This window comes from Macaca fascicularis, chromosome 14 (genome assembly GCF_037993035.2).
Source record: "Macaca fascicularis isolate 582-1 chromosome 14, T2T-MFA8v1.1".
NCBI lineage: Eukaryota > Metazoa > Chordata > Mammalia > Primates > Cercopithecidae > Macaca > Macaca fascicularis.
In genome coordinates this window covers 119669782-119691919 of record NC_088388.1, presented here as the reverse complement: position 1 = coordinate 119691919, position 22138 = coordinate 119669782, and the positions used below count along the sequence as shown (strand labels likewise).

The 22138-nt window shown below is 48.6% G+C and overlaps 1 protein-coding gene and 1 long non-coding RNA gene across 19 annotated transcripts in view; one reads left to right on the top strand and one right to left on the bottom strand.

The window, feature by feature from the left end:
* GRIK4 (glutamate ionotropic receptor kainate type subunit 4) overlaps positions 1 to 22138 on the bottom strand; it is a 483018-nt gene that overhangs the window by 170821 nt on the left and 290059 nt on the right. For 14 of the 18 annotated variants that reach the window (XR_010581045.2, XR_012423807.1, XR_012423808.1 and 11 more), the window contains 2 exons: positions 16321 to 16485; positions 3677 to 3774 (listed from right to left, as the gene is read on the bottom strand). Coding sequence is in view for 9 of the 18 variants with exons in the window: in XM_045370902.3 (XP_045226837.1) it covers positions 3677 to 3774; positions 16321 to 16485 (263 nt within the window). In the remaining 9 variants the exon portion in view is untranslated. Of the gene's footprint in view, positions 1 to 3676; positions 3775 to 16140; positions 16486 to 22138 lie in introns of all 18 variants that reach the window. The other 4 variants (XM_074015471.1, XM_074015470.1, XM_074015465.1 and 1 more) reach the window with 3 other exon arrangements.
* On the top strand, positions 28 to 7754 carry LOC135967149 (uncharacterized). Its single transcript, XR_010581046.2, has 3 exons — positions 28 to 182; positions 3693 to 3820; positions 7622 to 7754. It is a non-coding gene; the product is annotated as an uncharacterized lncRNA (long non-coding RNA).

The following is a 22138-nucleotide window of genomic DNA, read 5'->3' as shown; positions in this document are numbered from 1 at the left end:
AACCTCTGAACACAGCCAGGTAAATAAATACCTGGTTTGGCTTCATTAGGACAGTGTCAGCTTCCCTCTGCATCTATTACTGACATTTCCAGGACCCACCGTCCTGCCTTCTGCCTCTCTTCTCCCAGGAAAAGATCTTAAGAGGTTGTGATGGCTGCTTTATTGGCGGCTTAGGCTATTTGGTAGGTAATAGGAAAGTTACAATGTAATCATCTGCCATCCACCTTGATTTTATTCTTTCACCCTCACCCCTGGTGTTCAGAGCTGACAGAGCTGAAGCTGAGTCTCAGTGTGTATAGATGTTAAAGCAAGGAAGAGCGATAGTAGACAGCAGGAAGAACTTCCTGGTGGTGAGTAGACTGGCTTCCAGAATGGATTATTCAGAAATGACGGACGAATTGTCTCTGCCTACTCCAGCCCAGAACTTATCCTGCCAAGAGTCTGGGAAGATGTTGGGATGGTCTCTGTAGGATTCTCCTACTTTATCCTTTTAAATTTCTGGGAGAAGTCAGCTGGAGACCAGAGCTCCTCTGAGACTGAGGTGGGAGGAGGATAAAGATTTAGCAGAAACTAGGGAGAAAATTTCTGAATTCAACTAGGATTAGCCTTTGAACCATAGGGAGAGGGCAACCAATATTTTCCAGCAGAAACTGAAAACCGCAGACTTGGGGAGAGTCTGGTGAGTTATGAAAGGCAATTCTAAAGAGTGAAATTGATCTGTGTTGTAAGGGATCTTTCCTCCTGCTTGTATTTTGTATCCCATCCACTCTGTCTAAAGTGAATAACAAACAGACCTTGAAAGGAAAAGGTCACAAATGGGCAAGATAGAGGGGAAGGCCGGGCAGGGGCAGGCAGGGTAGCCTGGCTGGCTGGTTTGAATGTTTGAGCACCTCTGACCAAGGTTGTCCCTGCATAACCCTCTAGCCTACCACATTCCATTAGCAGCTAACCCAATAGAGCACAACCCATTAGCACCCCCTAGTACTGTGGAGCCCTCCAGAGTTGAATCTACCAGATCCTAGAGATGGATGGGAAAGACTCAGGAAGGTCAAAACAAACAGGTTTTGGAGTCTACAGACTTGGGTTTGCATCCAGGTTCCACTATGTGATTTTCAGGCAAACCACTTAACTTGTCTAAATGTCATTAAAATGGAGATAACCACAGGTGCTTCTTAGAGCTCTGGGAGGATAAAATGTGCACCTGTGTGTAGGGTGTATAATAGCTCAATATCTAACGAATAATAAGTGCTTGGGCAAGGCCCTTTCTCCTTCCTCCCCAAACACAGGAGCTCCCACAAAGCTCTTGGAGTTGTGCGCACAGGGGGTGAGGGCTGAGGAAGGGGACCTGATGGGGAGCGCCCAGCACAGTCTCCTTGAAGCCCGCTGGGCTCTACTGGGTCCAGGCAGGGATGGCCCAGCCCAATCCTGGTCCTGTGGTTCCCTCCCTAGGACAAAGATCAATCTATACTCAATGTGCAACTGCAAATGTATCCCAGGAAGCCATCACGGAGGTGTGTGTGGGACAAGAAGAGGTGAGCAGAATGGAGAGAGAAGCAGCAAGGCAGAAGGCAGCCAGCCACAAGGGCTGCAGAGATGTCAGCAGCACTTAAAGGAATGGACTCCTGGGTGAGAACTCCATTGCTTTTCCCTGGAGCTGGGGAGAATCCGCGTAAGGCAGTTCAGTCTCATAAAACATTAAAATAAATGCATAATCTGAGCAGAGAGGAAAGGTTGCTCTAGAAGAAACATAACCAGACAAAGGCGGGTAAGCGTCTGGCCGCTCCCAGGGCAGTGCAGTGCAGTCTGGCTGGCTGGTCTGGCACAGGGGCAGAGGAGTTGGCTGCAGATCAGGGGCTTGGCCTCTGGCCTGAAATGCCACACAGGGTTAAAGGATATATTGGCTGAGATCAAATAGCCACTGAACCCCAAGAGAAGGCCATATTGGAGCGGGGCTTGGGGGAGGATTGTGATGCACAGCAAAGACCGTGTCGGGGCGGGAGGAGGGAGAGAGGAGGAAAGAAAAAGAGGATGCAGAAGAGAAAAGATGGGGAGCTGAAGTCTTGGCAGCCCCACTTGGTGAAGATCAGAGCCACCGCTAGAATAACGACCTGCCATAGATTTAAGCTGTTTCTCAGAGTGTGGCAAGAAAGATGTAAATTACACATGAGGTCTAACTTCCTGGGCCAAGGGCTGGGAGAGGCTGGGAGGGACCTGGCAGAACAGAGCTCCTTTGTGGCCTGGGCTGGCCTCAGAGTTGTCTTTGAGGATATGTGAAGGGGAGGAGGATGGGGAGTTGTCAGCCCCAGCCCACGTAAGAAGGTTCAGGAGCACAGTCTACAGAGAGAGGCCCAGCTACTGGAGGAGCAGGACCAATGCAGCCAGGATTAGGATTGCGGCACTTAAATGTGCACACCATTCTGAGAGTGGGCTCATAAAATCAGGAAGATAAATATTCTTCCGCCCAAAGCCTCAGGGACTCACTGAGCCCTGGATCGTAAGAGATAGTGGTGGTATCAGAGGGGTAGGCTCCTCCCAGCAGGTGTGGGGTGGGCAGAGCCCTGTCTGTTGCTCCTGCCCTGGCAGGGGCGGCTCACTGAGGAGGCACCCAGTCCCTCCTGCAGCAAGTGCTTCCCCTATTTCTAAGAACTGGGTCCTCCTGAGACTAGAGCTTCTGGAAGGCTGAGTCTCCAGGCCTCTAGGGCAGAAGCAAGACTGAGCCTTCCTCTCATGTCCCTGCCCCCGACCCCACCCAGGCCCTGACCTCATGCCTGATCACCAAGCTCCATCTGCTCCCTAAGGACCTGGCGGGAAGGCCCCTGGGGCAGACAGGGGCTAAGGGGCCACTTTCTCACTGTCTCCTGAGGATATATCTGAAGGGGAAGGATTGATGGATCCAGGAAAGACCAGGAAAGATGCCAGCACTAGACAGAATCTCTGAATTTCTGAGTTTGTCTTCTCTGGGGAGAAAGGAGGGGGAGAGCTAACAGAATAGGGAGGGGGGCAGTCACTCTGAAACTTGTCCCCTACCATTTTTTTCTCCCATGGAAACAGAACTAGAGAAAATGGACTCAACACTTTGAAACTGGAGAGCCTCCAGTTCGAGTCACATCTGAGGAAGAATGTGCTGCCTGAAGAAGCAAACACTGGAATTGGTGAATGAGGAAGAAAGCAAGATAAAATCTCTTTTCTAGATAACTTATATGACAGAGGCTTTCAAACTTTATTTTAGCAATAAAATGTAGCAAAGCCTTCCTCGAAGGCATCCTTCCCCGGAATCCCGATATGTACACAGATGAACAGGAGCTGCTCACGTGGACACGAGAGTGGACGCTCAGATGTCTGCCCGCTTGGCCTGCCATGCCCACCACCCTCTCCAGCCTCTCCCTCTACCCACCACCACCAAGAGGCCGCTGGGGGCACCGCCATGGAACCCTAAGACACAGAGGAGCTCCGCTTCAAATTCCTGCTGTCAAACACCTCCTCCCAGACCCCTCCATGCAAACATCCTGGAGCAGGGCAAGCCCACTGCTTCTGTATTTGTATTTATGTTGTTGTTACTAATGACACCAACCCAGACTTGACAGGCTCTTCCAGCCCTTAAGAATCAACCGTATCTTTGGACCCTGGGCACAGGCTCCAGCGCACGGATATTCCCCAGCCCTGCCTCACCACTCACCTCCTTCTCTCCACAGATGTTGCTGATGATGGAGCTGGAGGCTGGGCTGGACGATGGCCCGAGGACAGCGACCACCCCCTTGGGGAGGATCTGACACACTGCAGCCAGCGGCAGGGACAGGGAAAGAAGCAAGGCACTCATCAGGTCAGGCTTGGGCCACGGCCCAGTCCTCTCCTCTTCACCCGCTGCCCCCTCACCTTCTACCCATCCGCTCCCCAGGCCCCTGCTCCAATGCTTCCAAACCCAGAGTCTCTCCTTCTCCCCTGGACGACTGGGCTCCAGGACAGTTTTATTGGAGTTTATGGACGGCATTAAATGAGGAAATGACCCAGGTTATGACAACATACGGCCACAGCCAACAGGGTGTATAAATTGTCTGGACTGTCACTGAAGGACAGAGGCTAATGGAGCAAACCTGCAGATTCCATCCCGCGGCCCGGCCTGGCCTGCAGGGGGGTAGGGGGAGCCCCAGCACAGCTGCTGCATTAGTCCTCCCAAATATAAAGAGAGTATAGGAGGAGGAAGGCAGGCAGGCAGAGGTACGAAGGAGGGCGAGGATGACACAGACAGGAAGAGAGCAGGTGCCCCTAAAGTAAAAGGGAGCAGAGGCAAGAAAAGAGGAAAGAAGATGGGAGGCAGGGAGAGAGCAAGAGGCAGAAAGGAGTCTCATCTGTCAATGCCCCCACCGTTCACTTCGTCCCACAGCCTGGCACATTCCCTCCCGCAGGCAGAGCAGGTCCCGTCCTGACAGACCAGCATGGCTGGGATCTGGCCTTTCCCTCCTGCACTGAACACTTGCTCACCTGTCCGGGATCAGCTCCGACACCACCTTCTCCTTAGACCTTCCTGGGCTTATTTATTTATGTATTTATTTATTGAGATGGAGTCGCACTCTGTCACCCAGGCTGGAGTGCAGTGGTACAGTCTCGGCTCACTGCAACCTCCGCCTCCCAGGTTCAAGCGATTCTCCTGCCTCAGGAGTAACTGGGATTACAGGCACCCACCACCACGCCTGGCTAATTTTTGTATTTTTAGTAGCGACAGGATTTCACTGTGTTGGCCAGGCTGGTCTTGAACTCCTGACCTCGAGTGATCCACCTGCCTTGGCCTCTCAAAGTGCTGGGATTACAGGCATGAGCCACCGCACCCAGCCACTGGGCTCCTTTAGATGGAATTAACACTGCCTTCGGCTCCCAAGGCCTGGGGTTCATGCCTCTAGTCTAAGACACTGTATCTATTTTGCTTTGTTGTTTAGAACTCTCCTCTCACTAGATTTCAAACCTCTTAAAAACAGGAACTGAGCCACATTTACTCCTAATCCCCACTTCTCACCTCTTCAGTGTCCGGCACAGTATCTTCTAGAAAGTAGGAAGCCCAGCTCAGATTTGCTGAGTGAATGTGTGAAGGAATGGGATGTGTAATCAGAAGAGGGGGAGAGAATCTAAGATTTTAAAATGCTAGAGACTGAGAAAGGGAGGACGGGAGAAAGAGGGAGAGAGGACAGGAGAGAATTCTCAGTGCACACACTAGGGTATCAGAGCCAAGGGGCCGCCCCTCAGAAAATGCAGTTGAGCTTCCCACTGCATCCTTGTCTGCAAAACTCAAGGCTTAACTCCATATGTATTTTCTTCCTACTCGTATTGGGAGTCAGGCAGAGCAATTTCCCTGGGCTAGCAATTGAGGTTAAGGGACTAGTACAAGGTTTCTTATTGAACCAGCTGCAAAGCCACACTTGCCATGTGGATGCTTTCTCCTGGGTTAGAGTCCAACACAGCCAGGTGAACACCAGGGTTCAAATCCCAGCATTGCAATTTACCATATGAACTATAGATCTCGGAGTCTTCTCTTAGCTTAGGGCTTGGGCAGGCATCCCACAACATCCCAAAATCTCAGCTGACTGGAAGACTCATCAGTACTAAGTATCTGGCCGAGGGAGTGATGATCAGGCTTCATCTCTGAAGAGCCTCTTCAAAGTCCAAGCTATTTCCATGGGGGTTATCTCATGTGACCTCAGCCAACTTAACTCTTACAGCCTGCTAGGTGCTTTAAGTTCATCATCCCATCAGATCCCTACAACTGCCTTGTGGGAGTGGGGTCTTATCTCCTGATTTTACTGGTAAGGACACAGCACCCTACAGATGTGAAGTGCCTCCGCTCTGGTCACACACCTAATCAAGGCCAGAGCTGGCATCTGGATTCAAGTCTCCTGACCCACATCCAGGGTTCATGTTCCTCTCTCCTAGCCACTTACTTTGTCTCCACTGCCCCCTGCAGCCAGCTACTCCTACACCCAGCTCTTCTCAGCCTCTTACAGTGGAGGTCCCCCTGCCCACCTCGTCTGCTGAATCCACTTTCTCCAAGGTCACCATGACCTGTTATCCCTTCTCATCCTGTTCTCTTTCTGTAGCACTTGTTGTTCTGATTGCATTGTTCTTTAGAATTTCCTAACACCATCCAATCTGGATTTTCCTCCAGTTCTCTAGTCAGTCTTTCTCTCAGTGCTGACTCCTCTTCCTTCTCCCACCCACCAAATTCGGGATTTACCCATGACTCACTCTTCCTGGGCCATTTTACCATTGCCTACGGCCTCCACCCTTGTCTCTGCCCAGATGACCCTGCACTCTCATCTATGTGCTGGGTCACAAAGTCAAGTTCCAACCACCTGCTGGATGTTGCCACAGGGCCTTCCCTCTGGCATCTCGCACTCAGTTCTGTAAGAGCTTGGAGTCTGATGCATGGCTGTCTGGGTTTGGGTCTCTGTCACTTACTAGCTGTGAGACCCTGAGCAAATTACCAAACCTCTGGGCCTGTTTTCTCACCTACAAGATACTAACAGCATCTCTCTCGTAAGGTTGCTGTGAGAATTAAAGTGAATTAATACTTAACACTTAGAATGGTACCTGACACGCTACATGACCCTTTTCTTATTATCCCCACCGTATCAGATTTGTTATATATTTTTCACAGTCTGATTGGATCTCCATACTTCTATGAGGAAAATTCATTTTTATCTCCACTTTACAGCTGGGGAAACTGAGGCCTACAAAGTTTAAGTAACTTGTTTAAGATCACACAGGTAATATAAGGTCGGACTGGGCTTGAACTCGGGGATCAACCTAGCACCAAAGCCAGTGCTCTTGTCCACTCTACTTTACTCCTCTTAGCTCCTCAAGCTCAAAGCCACAGTCATCCCGGCCTCTTTCTTGCCTTCCCTCACTAAAGCTGTCCACCTGCTTTACCAGCCAGGGACCAGGTTCCGACCATCTGACCTGCTCACTCTCTGCCAGCCCTTCCTTCCTACGTCTACTGCCATGGTTCAAGGTCAACCCCTCTTTATAACCTGCCCTTCTAAGGGATCTCTCTGTCTCCAGGATTCTTCATTTCCAATCCATTCTTTAAACGGTGGGGCAAATTATAGTCCTAAAACATAGGAGTGCTCCCCCAAGGCAGAGAACCTGTCTTATTTACGTCTGTGTCCTCCATACTTGGAACAAGACCTGACTCAGAGTTATGTGGCCAATAAACAGTTGCTGAACCACACTGAGGCCCCCTCAACACCTTCCATGGAAAACGGGAAATAAACTAAATGTATAATCATAAGGGAACAGCTATATAACATGTGGGTGGTATGCCCAAATGGAATATTATTTAGGCATTTAAAATACTTATGAACAGTTTATAATAGTATTAAAATATTTATGTAATAATACTAAGAGACAGAAGCAGGATATAAAATTATATGTATATCTATACGAAGGCTACAGCTAAGCAAATACAGAGAATACTTATACATTGAGGAATGATTATGAGAAGATGTTATTAAAGACAACATTTACTGAGTGTTAATTATGGCCCATTCGAAGCACTTTTACAGGAACTGACTTATTTAATTCCCAAAATGACCTGATGAAATAGGTACTATTACTGTCATTCTCATTCTACAAGTACAAAAACAAGACAGAGAAATTAAAGAGCAGAGTCGAGATTCAACAGCTCCACCCATTTCCCCAAAGACCAGCCCCTTCACCACTGCACCACACAGCCATCCCCAGCAAGTGGCAATTAACTGGGATGTTTGTAGACTGCCTTGGCCATTGGAACACTGAGTTATTTTCTTCCCTTTTTTCATTTCACTACTTTCTATAATGAGCATGTATTCCTTTTTATAACATATTATAAAAAATACAATGCTATAATAAAAGCATTCTTCTGACGAGCAAGTAAAATTCGAGTGACTCTGGTCTCCTTAAGTCCTATCTTTGCAGCCTCTTCTCCCACCGTGCCGTCTCCCGCTCCATGCCAGCTCACCTAGAACATACTCTGTACATATTTTCCTGCCTGATCCTGTTCCCGAATGGTTATCTCTAGACCAGGGGTTCTTAACCTGTAGCCTGGGGTCTGTGGGTAGAAGTCAGGGGTCTGTGAACACTTGCAGGGGGAATTGCATCATTCTTTTCTCTAACCCCTAAGTGAAATGTAGCATTTCTTTCCATTTTGAATGTAGGCAATAAACCACAGTATGTTAATAGCACCTGTGACTTTGTTTCCCACAGAAATCACCAAAGTTTTCATATCACACTTCAGGGCTAAGGATATCTTGAAATACCAGTTATATTCATTATTACTTCAAAATTATGGTAGTAGTTAGACTCGATGCTGGGCTTGGCTATTTAATACATTAATGAAGAAGCACATATATTAGTATACCACTACTAAAATATAACTGCACTTCCATATAGCTGGTTTTCACAGTCATCCTATCCATTTTATCGGATTTCTGTTGTTTATTTTCTGTCCTTTTTTATTAATAAAAATGTTTTTATTCATTTAAAAACATTTATCTGAGAAAGGATTCATTAGCATCTCCAGACTACCATGGTCTAGGCCTTCTCTCGCCCTCTGCCTAGCAAACTCCTACTCACACTTCAGCATCCAGCTCAGATCTTGCTCCTGGGCCAGAAGGCCTCTCTCCCTCCCTGTATTGACAGCACACTGTGGCTCTGAGTCAGCTGCGTTTAGGAGACAGTGCAGCTTCCTTACTCTCTGAATTCCTGGCCAGCTTCTGTCCCAAGCACCCTGGTGACGCTGGGTCCCAACAGAGGAAAGTTCCTCCTGAAAATAAATTCTCAGAGAAGGCCACGATTCCTTATTCCCAATTCCAAAGTCCAAAAGGCTCTGAAACTTGATGTTTTTCATCAAACTCAGTTGTTGGCAAAATCTGATCTCAACAGACAGATATAAAGCTATTTACAATGTGTGAGTATTTGAATGTAAGCATGCATGTGTTTGAGTATGGGATTACTGGAGATTCAACTTTATATATGGTACATGCACCACACAACCGTTCTTTTGTTTTTGTGTGTTTGTTTGTTTGTTTGTTTGAGACAGTGTCTCACTTTGTCACCCAGGCTGGAGTGCAGTGGAGCAATCACAGCTCACTGCAGCTTGAACCCCTGGGCTCAAGCAATCCTCCTGCCTCAGCCTCCCGAGTAGCTGGGACTACAGGTGCATGCCACCATTCTTGGCTAATTTTTTATTTTTTGTAGAGATGGGGTCCCACTACATTGCCCAGGCTGGTCTTAAACTCCTGGCCTCAAGCAATCCTCCCACTTCAGCCTCCCAAAGTGATGGGATTTACAGGCATGAGCCACCATGCCCAGCCCCTCAACCTTCCCCATGTCTCACTCCGGATTCTACACACCTCAGGCCTCAAGGGTTTGTGGGCCTGTGCCTGCCATTCTGAGCTCCTCAAACACATTTGTCAATGTGTCCATCTCCCTCAGTGGATCATAAACGGCCTTGAGAACTAGCATCGTGTCTATTCAGCCCTGGCAAAAAGAAATTGGTCAATAGATGTTTGCTCAACTGAACTGAAATGATCCCAAATGAGTCCAGTGGAACTGAATTATGGTCTTACCAGCGGCTACGGCCCAGGGATTTCCTGGGATCTGGGAATTGGTCTTTTGTTCCCTATGAAGGGTGCCCTGCTCAGTAGAAATGGAAATCATTTATAAAGGGCCTCAGCTCTGGAACCCCTGTACGCTGATTCTGCAAGCTTTGGCCGTGTGAGCAGTTTGCAGGAGGCACAGGAAGGGAAGGAGATGCATTTACCTCTTCCTCTCAGGCAGCGGAGGAGTTGGAAGGCTCAGCTGCTGGAATAAAAGGCCACGATGGGGTATGGTGGCCCCATGGAGGAACTTCTTCTCAAAATGCTAGCACTGGCATGGATTGGAGACTTCTTAGAAGCCCAGGCTGGACAGGGATGGTGGCGTGAGGGGTGTTGTGGAACTTCCTCCTTTCCTGTGTCTTCACAGGGTCCCTCCTCTGGACAGAGAGCAGTTCAGGGAGGGGAGGGTGCGGCTGTGTCACAGATGGTTCAGAGGGGTTAATGGTAAGTGCCACTGACTGTAGCCCCATCCAGGGAAGGAGCAGCTTCCTCGATGGACCCAGGGGCCAGATCCTCCTGCCTGACAGTAAGCAGCTGCTCAGTGCTCTCTGGTCCCAGGTGGTAAACAACCCTGGCCCCGCAGGGCCCACAGAGCTGTGGGAGAGAGGCTGGGAGTCCTTCATGTGGAAGCACTTCCCAGTGCTGCAGCCTGAGTGGAGCAGACGGTACAGTCTCCCTCTGAGCCTGTTCATACTGCACAGAGTACATGTAAAGCCCTGGTGTCCCAGGGCAAGGCAAACAATTGCCTCAATCACTTCCGAAGAACCATCTCCTCTCTTGTGCTAAAGCTGTCAGGAACGCATTCCATTCTGAACTCTCTGGGAGTAGAGAGCGGACTAAATGGATTGGCCTTGCTGGCCCTGGAGCCGAGGAAGAAATGTGTGAGGGAGGGAGTGCCACGCCCCATGACATGACGGGCCCCCTGGTGTCCAAGAACTCGAGACAGCCATCACTTTTCCTCACCAACAGCGTATCACGCAAAGCCTTCACCTGGTCCCAAGATACCGTGTAGGCAGCAATACCATTTACTGGGGCTTTCCAAGTGCCAGGCACACATGCCACCTGAATTCCTACAGCAACCCTGAGAGGGAGGAGTCACTATGCTAATTCCACTACTACTAGGTAACATTTATGGAGAGTACACACTATGCCAGGCACTGCTCTAAGTCTTCTAAGCACCATCTCATTTAATCTTCACAGCAACCTCATGAAGTGAGAACTCTTCTTATTCCCACTTTACAGAAGAGGACTGTTGGGCATAGGAGAGAAGCTCAGGATGCTGGTAGAGCCAGGATTAGAATCCTGGTGCATCCAACTCCAGAACTTCCTCTACACTGAAGCCAGGCTCTCTCCTCTGCCCCCACGTACACTCTGTTTCAGCCATACTGTCTGTCACTGCATCCCAATGCATCCCTTTTTTTTCTGCCTTAAGCCTTTGCTCATGCTATTATGCCATCTACCTAATGCCTTCTTCTCTCTCTTCATCGACCAACATTCTAAGATATGGCCAGGGGCCTCATCTGACCCCATAGCCTGCTCTGCCTACCTCCTAGTTCTGACCTCCTGCTCCCCTGTCTGAGCCACTCATTGGTACATTCTCTGGAGAGCCACCTAAGACGATGTCATTTTGCAGATGTGTGCATCTGAACTTCTTCCTGGAGAAGATCTTGAACCTCAGTTTCCCCATCTGTAAAATGAAGGGGTTGGACCAGATGATTTCTAAGTACAGCTATTCAATGCATGACTGAGCCCACATCATGCCCATGATGTGGGTAGCTCTGAGAAGGGGAGTAAGGAATGTGTGCTGAATGACTCATCACTATTTGCATGCCTTTCTCTTCTGGCTTCTTACTTTTTTTTCCTTAAGCCAACTTCAATTGATGCTGTTGAACTGAAGGAGGGATGCTAGCCCTCACTTCTTAGAGGCAGCTCTGAATCACCAGAGGTCATGCTCGTGGAGCCTGAGAGAAGTTCAGAAGCCTGTGCAGGAGGTGCAGCCACGGGGAGCCGGAACACTATGCACCGTGCTCCCTCTGAGCGCTGGAGCCACGAGAGGCCCGGATAACCAGGGCGCCTCTAGTTTCAAGGGGAAACTGTGGACAGCTGATAGCATGCTTGGCCTCACAGAGACAAACTGAGGCACAGGTGAGGGGTTGACAGGGAAGCCCCTGCTTCTGGGTCTGCAGGAAATTAAACCTCAAACTGGTTCCAGCAGCAGCAGGGACGGAGCCTCGGGTTGTTTGAATGGTAAAGGGTGGTGCTTAAATACATGAGCCGCAGGAGAAACGCTGATCTGTAGGAACGGAGGAGGGCGACGCTTGTGGTAGCTCCCTGCAGAAGAAAGGCTGAGGCTCAGATGAGACACGGGTGGAAAAAAAGGAAGGGCCAGGTGGGACAGGAGCTGACCTAATAGGTCTTGTCCATCCCTGTTATTTTAGATCTGTGGGCTGTGTAGAAGGAGTTAGAAAGTCAAACATGAAGAGCCTGGGGCTATAATGGTGGAAGGGCAGAGGTGGGGGATGTCAGATGCAGGCTGGAGAAAGCTTTACAAGTGACCCTCACTTTAAATAAACCCATTATATGAAAATCTGTCTATTTGAACCCAAGAGAACAGGGGGTGATTTCCTCCTCATATCTTTCCAGTTTCCAGGCTGGCTATTAATTAATGCCCCGTGTGATACTTTCCATCTCGGAGCCTCGCTTTCAGCCATCAGACGAGGGGGCTGACCTCTGGCTTCCAGCATCGTTAGCTTCTATACACTTCATAATCTTTGATTCTTGAAATAACCATTGCTTCCCTCAACTGACTCTCCCACCCTGAATACGATTCATTAAGTGTGATGTGGACGGAGCTTTCGGAAATCCCCATTACTCAAAGTAAGGCACAACTGTGCCCTGTTAGAGTGCTACAGCCCCAACTTCAATCAGAGCCTCTGCTTTCCACAGTCAAAGGCATCACTAGGGTCTCTTTCATCGCCCTGAAGCAGAGTTCCTGGCCACAGGGTGACAGGTGTAGGGTTAGGGCAATCGTCCAGGACCCCAGATCCACTTGCATTTTCTTAAATTAACAATGCGAATTAGCCCTGGGCCACTAGCCCAGGGCAAACCACGGCCTTTGGCATTGGGCAGCAGCTGGCTTGAGGAGGCTCAGCACAACTTTCAAAGGTTCAGAGCTATCAGATGCATCAAGCCCAGAAAACTAGAAAGGGAAGGGGAATATCCAATGGCGATGGATGCTGACATTAGGCAGGCCACTCGAGAACAGCCCTGGAGACAGTGCTGCCACATAAGTAGGGCTGAACTTTGAAACAGAAGAGAGAGGGGGAGGCTGGCAATAAGTTGGGAGGAAGCCTGTTCAAATGTGGGGTGAGAGAATAAAGCCAACAACAAAAGCCACAGCTGCCACTTCCTGAAGGCCTGCTATGTGCGGTGCCGAGCATTTCACCTACACTGTTGCGGGGAGTGTTCCCCGTGACCCTATGAGGCAATGCTACCATCGCTCCCATTTATGAACGAGGAAACAGAGGCACAAAATGGTTTAACAGCCTGTCTACGTCACACAGCTAATACATGGGAGACCCAGGATTTAATGCTTGTCAGTCTGGTTCTAAAATCCATGCTCTGAATTTGTATACCACACAGCCTCACCAAAGGAAGGATCACAGTGCTGTGGGCTCTCCTCCACCCAGAGATCCTGTCTCCCTCCTCCCTTCCTTCCCCAAACACAATCGCTGCCCCACCGTGCAATAGCCAACAGGTGGGAGGTGCTTAAGCTGCAACCCACCTGCCCCCTTACTTTGGGAGGGAAAGAACTGGGCTGGAGCCTTTCAATGAACCTTACCTGGGTAGTGTTTAAAACCCACTGCAGAGGAGCACTCTGGCTTCAGGTGAAAAGCCTTTGGAGTGGGAAGTTCCAGAAGTTCCCTTTTCTAACAAATGCTAATCATACCTCAAACACACTGAGATGTAAAAACTGAACTGAGGGCCACATGCTAAGAAAATACCTGGTGCCTAAAAGAAGCCCATTAAAAAGATGCCCAAAGTTCTATAAGGTGGAATAAAGATATCCGTTTCCTTTATTTCCCTGATTGATCTGGCTCAATAGTTTAGATATACTGACTTTACTAAGTCAGGCTGCACGGGTCACTAAAGAGGAAATTTACATCTGCTAATGATGCCATCCATCATGGGCAAATCTTGGCTCCCTCTTTTCTGCCAGAGAAACCCCAAAGAACCAAAGAAGAGAGGGGCTGGCTTTTCAAAGTATGGACTACTGAACTATTTAGAAATCTGGACCCTTGTCTGAGACCTGGCCCCCTGGACAAGGAAACACTGTGGACTGGACTGGGGGTTCACAAGGAGTTGTTGCTGGCATTTTTGATTCCATTTGCAAGATACTGGGAAATCTGAATCTCCCTTCCATTATACTGGAAATTAACCTCCATGACAACTAGGATTCTTGTCTGTTCCCTGCTGAATCCTCATGGCCTAGAATAAAATATAATAGGCACTCACTAAACACTTATTGACTGAATGAATACACGAGCGACTATTCTGGCCTTGTTCCTCCATGCCTTCTTGGGGAGGAATCTGTGCCTATAGATCCTGTTGGCCTCAATGGCCCTGTTCTATATGGTATGGCCCTCCCTCAGTCATAGGACCAGGAGGGACCAGGAGTAGACACTGTCTCCAAAGGTAGTTATTAGGCAGCCTGGCCAACACCTGCAACTTGTGAGACTGGCCCCACTGCAAGTCGAGCTGGTCCAATCAGAGCCAGACCTTGGGGACACACACTAAGAGGCACTGGGGGAAGCTGCCACTGATGTGTGCCCTAAAGAGAGACTGAAAACCACCTGAGGGCAGGAGCACATCTGTCTTATTTCCTGCTTTGTTCCCAATGCCTGATATCCTGAATTATGCCTGAGATAGAGTCAATGCTCAATAAAAGTTTCTGAATGAATAAACAGAGAGTACATCAGGTCTGGGTAGTCATTATGGACAAGTACATGATGAATAAACCAGGGAACCCAAACTAAGAGAGAGGGAAGAGCCTGGATCTAACAGCACAGGAGCATGAAGGAAGCTGTGAGAGGGAGAAAGGCTAGGGAGTCTCCAGAGCCACCGCCTGCCTCACTTCTTACCTTTTCTGGATCTCACAATACCCCACATGTGATGCTTGGGCCGGTGTGGATGTACTGATTTTCCTGCAACCCTAACAGCCCAGGTTGGAGCTTTGCTGGATCCTCAGATGGAAGAACAGATGTATTTGAGCAAGTTGTTCTTTTGTTTTGTTTACTTATTTTTGCCACCGAGGGTGGTCAAAGGTTGAAATAAGTTAGAAAGGGAGGAGATGGGGACTCTTCAAAGTTTTAGGGAATAGATACTATTATCTCTGATTTGAGGGGCTCTTCTCCTGCCCTCTGAACTGGAGCTGTTCCATTTCTAGCTTAGCCACAAGCCACCAGCCCACTAACTTGGGCTTAGTCTTGTAAAGTTGTCAAGGTAATACGAACAGCAGGCCGGAGGATTGCAGGGAGGTGTCGTGGACTGTGCGCTGGGCACACAGGGTCCAGGACCAGCTCAGCCATTGACTAGCTCTGTGGTCTGGCAAATGATTCAATGGTTTCAAACCTCAGTTTCTTTTCTAAAGTGGAGGGGATAACACTTAACTCTTAGGTGAGAATTAAAAGCAGTACCCAGCACATAGTAGGGGCTCCATATATGTGACTTGAGTGACCTACTACGTACACCTGTAAAACACCGCAATTCACAGATTTTCCTGTATTTAAAATAATTTAAATCTCACAATAGGCTGGGCACAGTGGCTCACGCCTGTCATCTCAGCACTTTGGGAGGCTGAGGTAGGGGGATCACTTGGGGTCAGGAGTTCAAGACCAACCTGGCCAACATGGCGAAACCCCATCTCTCCTAAAAATACAAAAATTATCTGGGCATAGTGGCACACCCCTGTAATCCCAGCTACTAGGGAGGCTGAGGCACGAGAATCACTTGAACACGGGAGGCAGCTGCAGTGAGCTGAGATCACACCACTGCACTCCAGCCTGGGCAACAGAGCAAGACTCTGTCTCAAAAAAAAAAAACCAAACCTCACAACAACCTACAAGACTTGCAAAATAGAGCCTAGTATTCCTCTTTTAAAGATGAAGAAACTGAGGTTTGGATAGGATAGGATAAGTGACTTACTGACTTATCTGAGGTTACCCAGAGAGTGAGTGGTCAAATTCCATCCCAAGTCCCAGTTTCTCCCACAACACCGCCCTTAGCATAAGAAAGCAAGGTAAGCAGTCAGATGTGTAGTGGCTAAGATACCCTCGGGCTGGCCGTCTCTCTTATCGCACGCACGCGAGATTTCATTCAGGGACGTGTGGACAAAATGTCCAGAAGATGAATCAATCAATATATGAAGCAATGAATGAATGAATGAATGAATGAATGAATGAATGAATGGATGGGTATCCTGTCTTAATTCTACTCCACACGTGATTCGCAACAAAACCTGGGAATCTCATCCAGGCTGAGAGCTTCACAGGACCTCCTGGTTCAAGTTCCTCTCCTTCCGCTGGAAATATCGATATCAGGTATCTCAGAGGCCTGGTGACTGATGGGTGCAGCTCACACCACCACTCATCCATCCCCTGCCAGCAACGGAAGAGGCAGCCCTGCCCAGTCTACGTACTGGTTTCTGCAGTCTCGTACTCGCTGTCTCTGAGAAGCTCAAAGATGTCCACTTCGACCTTGGCCTTGCCCAGCCTCTCAGGAGCGCGGTTGATGCGGTTCTTGGCCAGGGTGATGGAGAGCCGCTCCCCTCTGCTGCACTCCATGGGGTCGTCCAAGATAGCAGCTGTGGGCAGGCAACCACATGGAGACAATTGGTACTCCACCGTTACTGTCACCCTCCTCCTTCTCCAGCCTCCCCCTGCTGCCACCTTCCTCTTCCAGGCAGCGCCCCAAGTCTCTCTCCATCCTGCCATGCTCAGAACCGTCCCCCAGGGCAAATTCTGTCCAAGCTGAAGGGTCTCGGTTTGCAGCCAGGTATACAGCAGTGAATTCTAACGTGGATGCATGCCTCAGGAACCCTGTAATACCAGAGCAGGCCACTAGGGGTCCTGTCTGCACGAGGTCCCCAGGTCCAGGCATCCTGATACTTGGATACCTGTCTCCATGCACACAGGTAAGCAGGCATTGTACAAAGCGAGGCAGGTAGTGGCTGTCCTTTGAAATGGTATTCGGAACATATGAGAAACTCTCCCTGAGGTGAGAGAGGGTTAAAGGATGCCAGGTCTGTGAGGGAGGGCTGTGGTCTCAAGGAGCAGCTGCCAGACACTGCTGAATGCTGGCTCCCCAGGCTCTGACACCGATGGGCCATGCTGCCAACGTGAGCTACTTAGTTTCTCTGAACCTCTTTCCTCACTGAACATTAGAAAGAGTAGGACAACCTCACAGGGTTGGTGTGAGGATTCACTAAGATAATGTATGGAAGTGGCACAGCACACAGATTTAATCAGTGTGACTTACTCAGTGTGGATGACTGCAGTGGTGTAATACCAACAGTTGCCCAACTTCTGGGAGCAGTGTTAAGGATAAGTGTTATGGTATCACAGACAACTGGCGTCCAATCCCAGCTCCAGCCCTCCACAGCTCTGGGACCTCAGTTGCCTCACTTTTAAGGAAGTGGAGAGAGCCTTGGGCTATTGTGAAGATTACAGGATATGGCATGGGCTCAACACAGTATCTTGCATGCAGTAGGCACTCAATAAATCTAGCTACAGAGATTCTTAATTCTCTTGATGCAGATGTTACAAAAATGAAGATCACCAAAAACTTGTACACAAATATAAGCAGCATTATTCATAATTGCCAAAAAGAAACCCAAATGTCCATAAATTGATGGATAAATAAAATGTGGTTTACCCATACAATGGAGTATTATTCAATGATAAAAAATAGCAGGTACTGATACATGCTACAATATGAATGAACCTTAAAAACACTATGCTAAGTGTGGCTGGACACAGTGGCTCATGCCTGTAATCCCAACACTTTGGAAGGCTGAGGTGGGCAGATCACTTGAGGTCAGGAGTTTGAGACCAGCCTGGCCAATATGGTGAAACTCTGTCTCTACTAAAAATACAAAAATTAGCTGGGTGTGGTGGCATGATGTCTGTAATCCCAGCTACTCGGGAGGCTGAGGTAGGAGAATCACTTGAACCCAGGAAGTGGAGGTTGCAGTGAGCTGAGATAGTGTCACCTCACTCCGGCCTGGGTGACAGAGCGAGACTCCATCTCAAAAAACAAACAAACCATTAGGCTAAGTAAAAAAAGCCACACACACACACAAAATACATATTGGACAGTTCCATGAATATGAAATGTCCAGAAGAGCTGAATCCACAGAGGCAGAAAGATTTGTGGTTGCCTAGGGTTAGGAGAAATGGGGAGTGTCTGCTAATGCATGTGGTGTTCTTTTTGGGGGTGATGAAATGTTCCTAAAATTGTGATAATGGTTGCACTACTCTGTGAATATATGAAAAAACCACTAAATTATACATTTTAAGGAATTATGTGGTATGCAAGTTATATCTCAATAAAGCCATTATATTAATAGAAATAACAGAAATATCAACCTTATCTTTCAGAGGTTGAGAACTCAGAAAAGCAACACAGGGAATCAAGCCAAATAAATTTCACTGACACATGGCCGTTGAATGTCTGGTGGACACAGAGATCCAGGTTCTATGATGTCCTTTCTGGGCATTGCTCCATACTCACTATAATCCATCCCACAAACCCAACATCAGGACACAGAATATTGCAAAACATTTTTTCCTTGATTTGTGGATTTATTTACATGCATAACTTCACTGAATAATAAAAGTTAAATGTCATTTACTCATGTTGGCCATGCATGGGGCTACAGAGGTACACCCAAGTCCGAGGCAATCTAGTGGACTTCTGGGAATTAACTAGCAAAGTCCACGCACACCTGGGTGATCAGTCACCTGTAGAAGTGACCACAGCACCATAAATGTGACTGAAGAGCCTGGGAACATTTAAATCACCCCCACACCCCCACCTCAGGGAAGCATGACTAGATTGAGGTGGCTACTGAGAGAGTAGAAACCGAGACAGTCACACCGTGGCATAAAAGAATGACAACCTTGGAACTAGAAAGGAAGCAGGGCAGCCTAGAGGAATGCTTCTCAAATGGTGCTCCCTGGCAGGCCCCTGAGTTCCTCCAAGAAGTGGAGGGGAGGCTGCCTGGGATCTCCAGCCCCATACCAGCTCCAACCATCACAATTCCACCTGCATCCATTTTAGGGGGTGGGGTTCCACATAAGAGTTGATGTGGGAAAAAAATGTTTTGCTATTAAAAATACATAGGGGCTGGGCATGGTGGCTCACACCTGTAATCCCAGCACTTTGGGAGACTGAGGCAGACAAATAAGGTTGGGAGTTCGAGACCAGCCTGACCAACATGGAGGAAACCCCGTCTCTACTAAAAATGCAAAAAAAAAAAAAAAAAAAAAAAAAAGGCAGGCATGGTAGCGGGCGTCTGTAATCCCAGCTACTCGGGAGGCTGAGGCAGGAGACTCTCTCTTGAACCCGGGAGCTGGAGGTTGCAGTGAGCTGAGATTGTGCCACTGCACTCCAGCCTAGGCAGCAAGAGCAAAACTCTGCCTCAAAACATATATATATAAAAAATAGGAAAAAATCAGCCAAGCTGTAGAACAAGGAAAAGAGACATCTAAAGTGTCAGGAACTGGCAGTGCCATCCAGCATAAGTTAGACAGACACTGGATCCATGACACACGAGCTTTACATTAAGCTACAATGTCAGCATAACCACTTAGTGGACACTATCTCAATCTCTGTAACAATTCCGTGAGGCAGATGTTTTATCTTCACTTGGACATGAGGAGTTGGAGGTCAGAGAGGTCATGATCTGCCCGTTCTCACAGGTTTGAAGCATGACAGAGGAGGGAGATGAGCCCAGGTCAGTCTGACTCCAGACCCTGCACCCTGGCCACAGCTTGTCTTCCTTTTTTAAAAAAAAAACTCAAGGATTTGCTGCTAAGCAGGGGTGCGCTAGGGAGCGTGCATGAGCCTTCTAGGGACTATAAAGGAAGCCTCCTTTTACAGACTGTAAAGGAACCCTAAAACACCAATAGCAACAGGCTTGCCCCTGGACCTCTGAAAACTCTCTCAGGGAACTTCCCCTCCTCCCTTCTCCCTGTCCTCCCTCCACCCCAGTGACACAGTGTTTAGACTGTGGAGGCAGCTATCCTTCCCTCTGGGCCAAATGAGCTCACTGTTACAACGTTTCCATCTACAACCTACTAACTATTTAACAATCACTTGTAATAAGATAAATAAAGTAGTAAAATAATCTCTCAGAAAATGAGCATGTCCACTGCAGGTCTGGGAACTGGGAATGTTTTGATGTAGTTGTTCATGTTTCAGAGTCACGCTGGGCCTGCCTCTGCCTCATCAGTGTACAAAGGCCACAATTACACCTGCACCACAGGAGGCAGCACACACCAAAGGGTCTGCGCTGGAGCCTAGCAGTTCCATCTATTCCCACTTCGTTTTGGCAAAGTAAACATTCAAGAGTGTGCTATGGACTTCAGCAGGTCCCCCCAAATTCATATATTGAAGTTCTAACCCCTAATATTACTGCCTTAAAAAATAGGGTCTGTAGGACAAAACTAAGGTTTAAATAAGGTCATCAGGATGGGACCTTGATCTGATAGGATCAGTGTCCTTATAAGAACAGACACCAGTGCCTCATGCCTGTACCAGAACTTTGGGAGGCCGAGGCAGGCGGATCACTTGATGTCAGGAGTTCAACACCAGCCTGGCCAACATGGTGAAATCCCGTCTCTACTAAAAATACAAAAAAAATTATCCAGGCATGGTAGTGTGTGCCTGTAATCCCTGCTACTGGGGAGGGTGAGACACAAGAACCACTTGAATCCAGGAGGCGGAGGCTGCAGTAAGCCAACAGGATCATACCACCGCACTCCAGCCTGGGCAACAGAGTAAGACTCTGTCTCAAAAAAAAAAAAAAAAAAAAAAAAAAAAAGCCTGGCACAGCGGCTCACACCTGTAATCCCAGCGCTTTGGGAGTCTGAGGCGGGTGGATCACCTGAGGTCAGGAGTTCGAGACCATCCTGGCCAACGTGGTGAAACCCCATCTCTACTAAAAACACAAAAAATAGCCAGGTGTGGTGTTGGGCACCTGTAATCCCAGCTACTCGGGAGACTGAGGCAGGAAAACTAGGAGGCAGAGGTAGCAGTGAGCTGAGATTGTGCCACTACACTCCAGCCTGGGTGACAACAGGGCAAGACTCCATCTCCAAAAAAAAAAAAAAAGAGAGAGAGACACCAGAGCTCACTCTCTTTTTCTCTCTGCCACGTGAGGATAGAACAAGATGGCTATCTGCAAACCAGGGAGAGGGTCCTCATCAGGAAGCGAATTGCCTGACACCGTGATCTTGGACTCCCAGCCCCCAGAACACTGAGTAACATTTCTGCTGTGTAAGCCACCCAGTCTGCAGTGTTTTGCTATGGTGGCCTGGACACCAGTCTGCCATGTAACAGCATACAGTCGGCTCACAGAGCATCACTGCACACACCTTGAGATAGAGGGATAATAAGCAGGTGGGAAATAGGGAACGTGGGAATCTTATAGTAAGGGGAGGATGAGGTCCTCTCTTCACCCCATTCCTCTTTCCCTGCCCACAGCATCTAATTCAGAACTCTGTGCTCCAAGTTATTCTGCAGGTCATTGCCAACTCACTAAGATCTAAAATCTTGTCCTCTCTACCTCCCAACCCCCGTGCCATTCAGGGACCACTTTTCATTAGGTTTTCAACAGTGATTCAGCTCTGGCTGGAAATGGCCCCAACCAGTGGTTGGCTGGCAGGAAACATATGAGGATCGTAATAATTAGGATGACACCAGGTACTCAGACTCTAGAGCTGTGGACATGAAAGACAAGGTGGAGGCTCAGGCTCTCTTGGGACACCAGAGAAGCATGTCCTCAACAGGCAGTTACCAAACAGCACGCTTCTTTAGTAGTCCCAGGAGCGGGGACCAGATGGATGAAGGACAGCAGCTTGCTGAAGACTTAATATGCAGCGAATGCTCATGGCCTGCGCTGCGTCCCCTAGGCCTGGCTGCCTGGTTGGGCTGGGATGCTCCGAGTCCCAGCTGCTGCCTAATGAGGAACAATATGATCCAGCACATCCTCCAGCCCTGGGGACTGCCCTGCAGAGAAGCGCCGCACCACAGTGAGGCTGGGAGATCTGGGGCCACAGCAAGGGCAGAGCTGAAATGGGGAGATGCGTTCAGAGACCTGGGGCTTCCCCCTCTTTCCATCCATGAGGACTCAGTGCACAATGACTCTTCCAACCCAGGTGGACTCCAGATGCCTCCAGCATGCCCAGGAAGCTGGGATCCCCTGCGTTTCCATCGAGTCTTTCTCCCCAGGA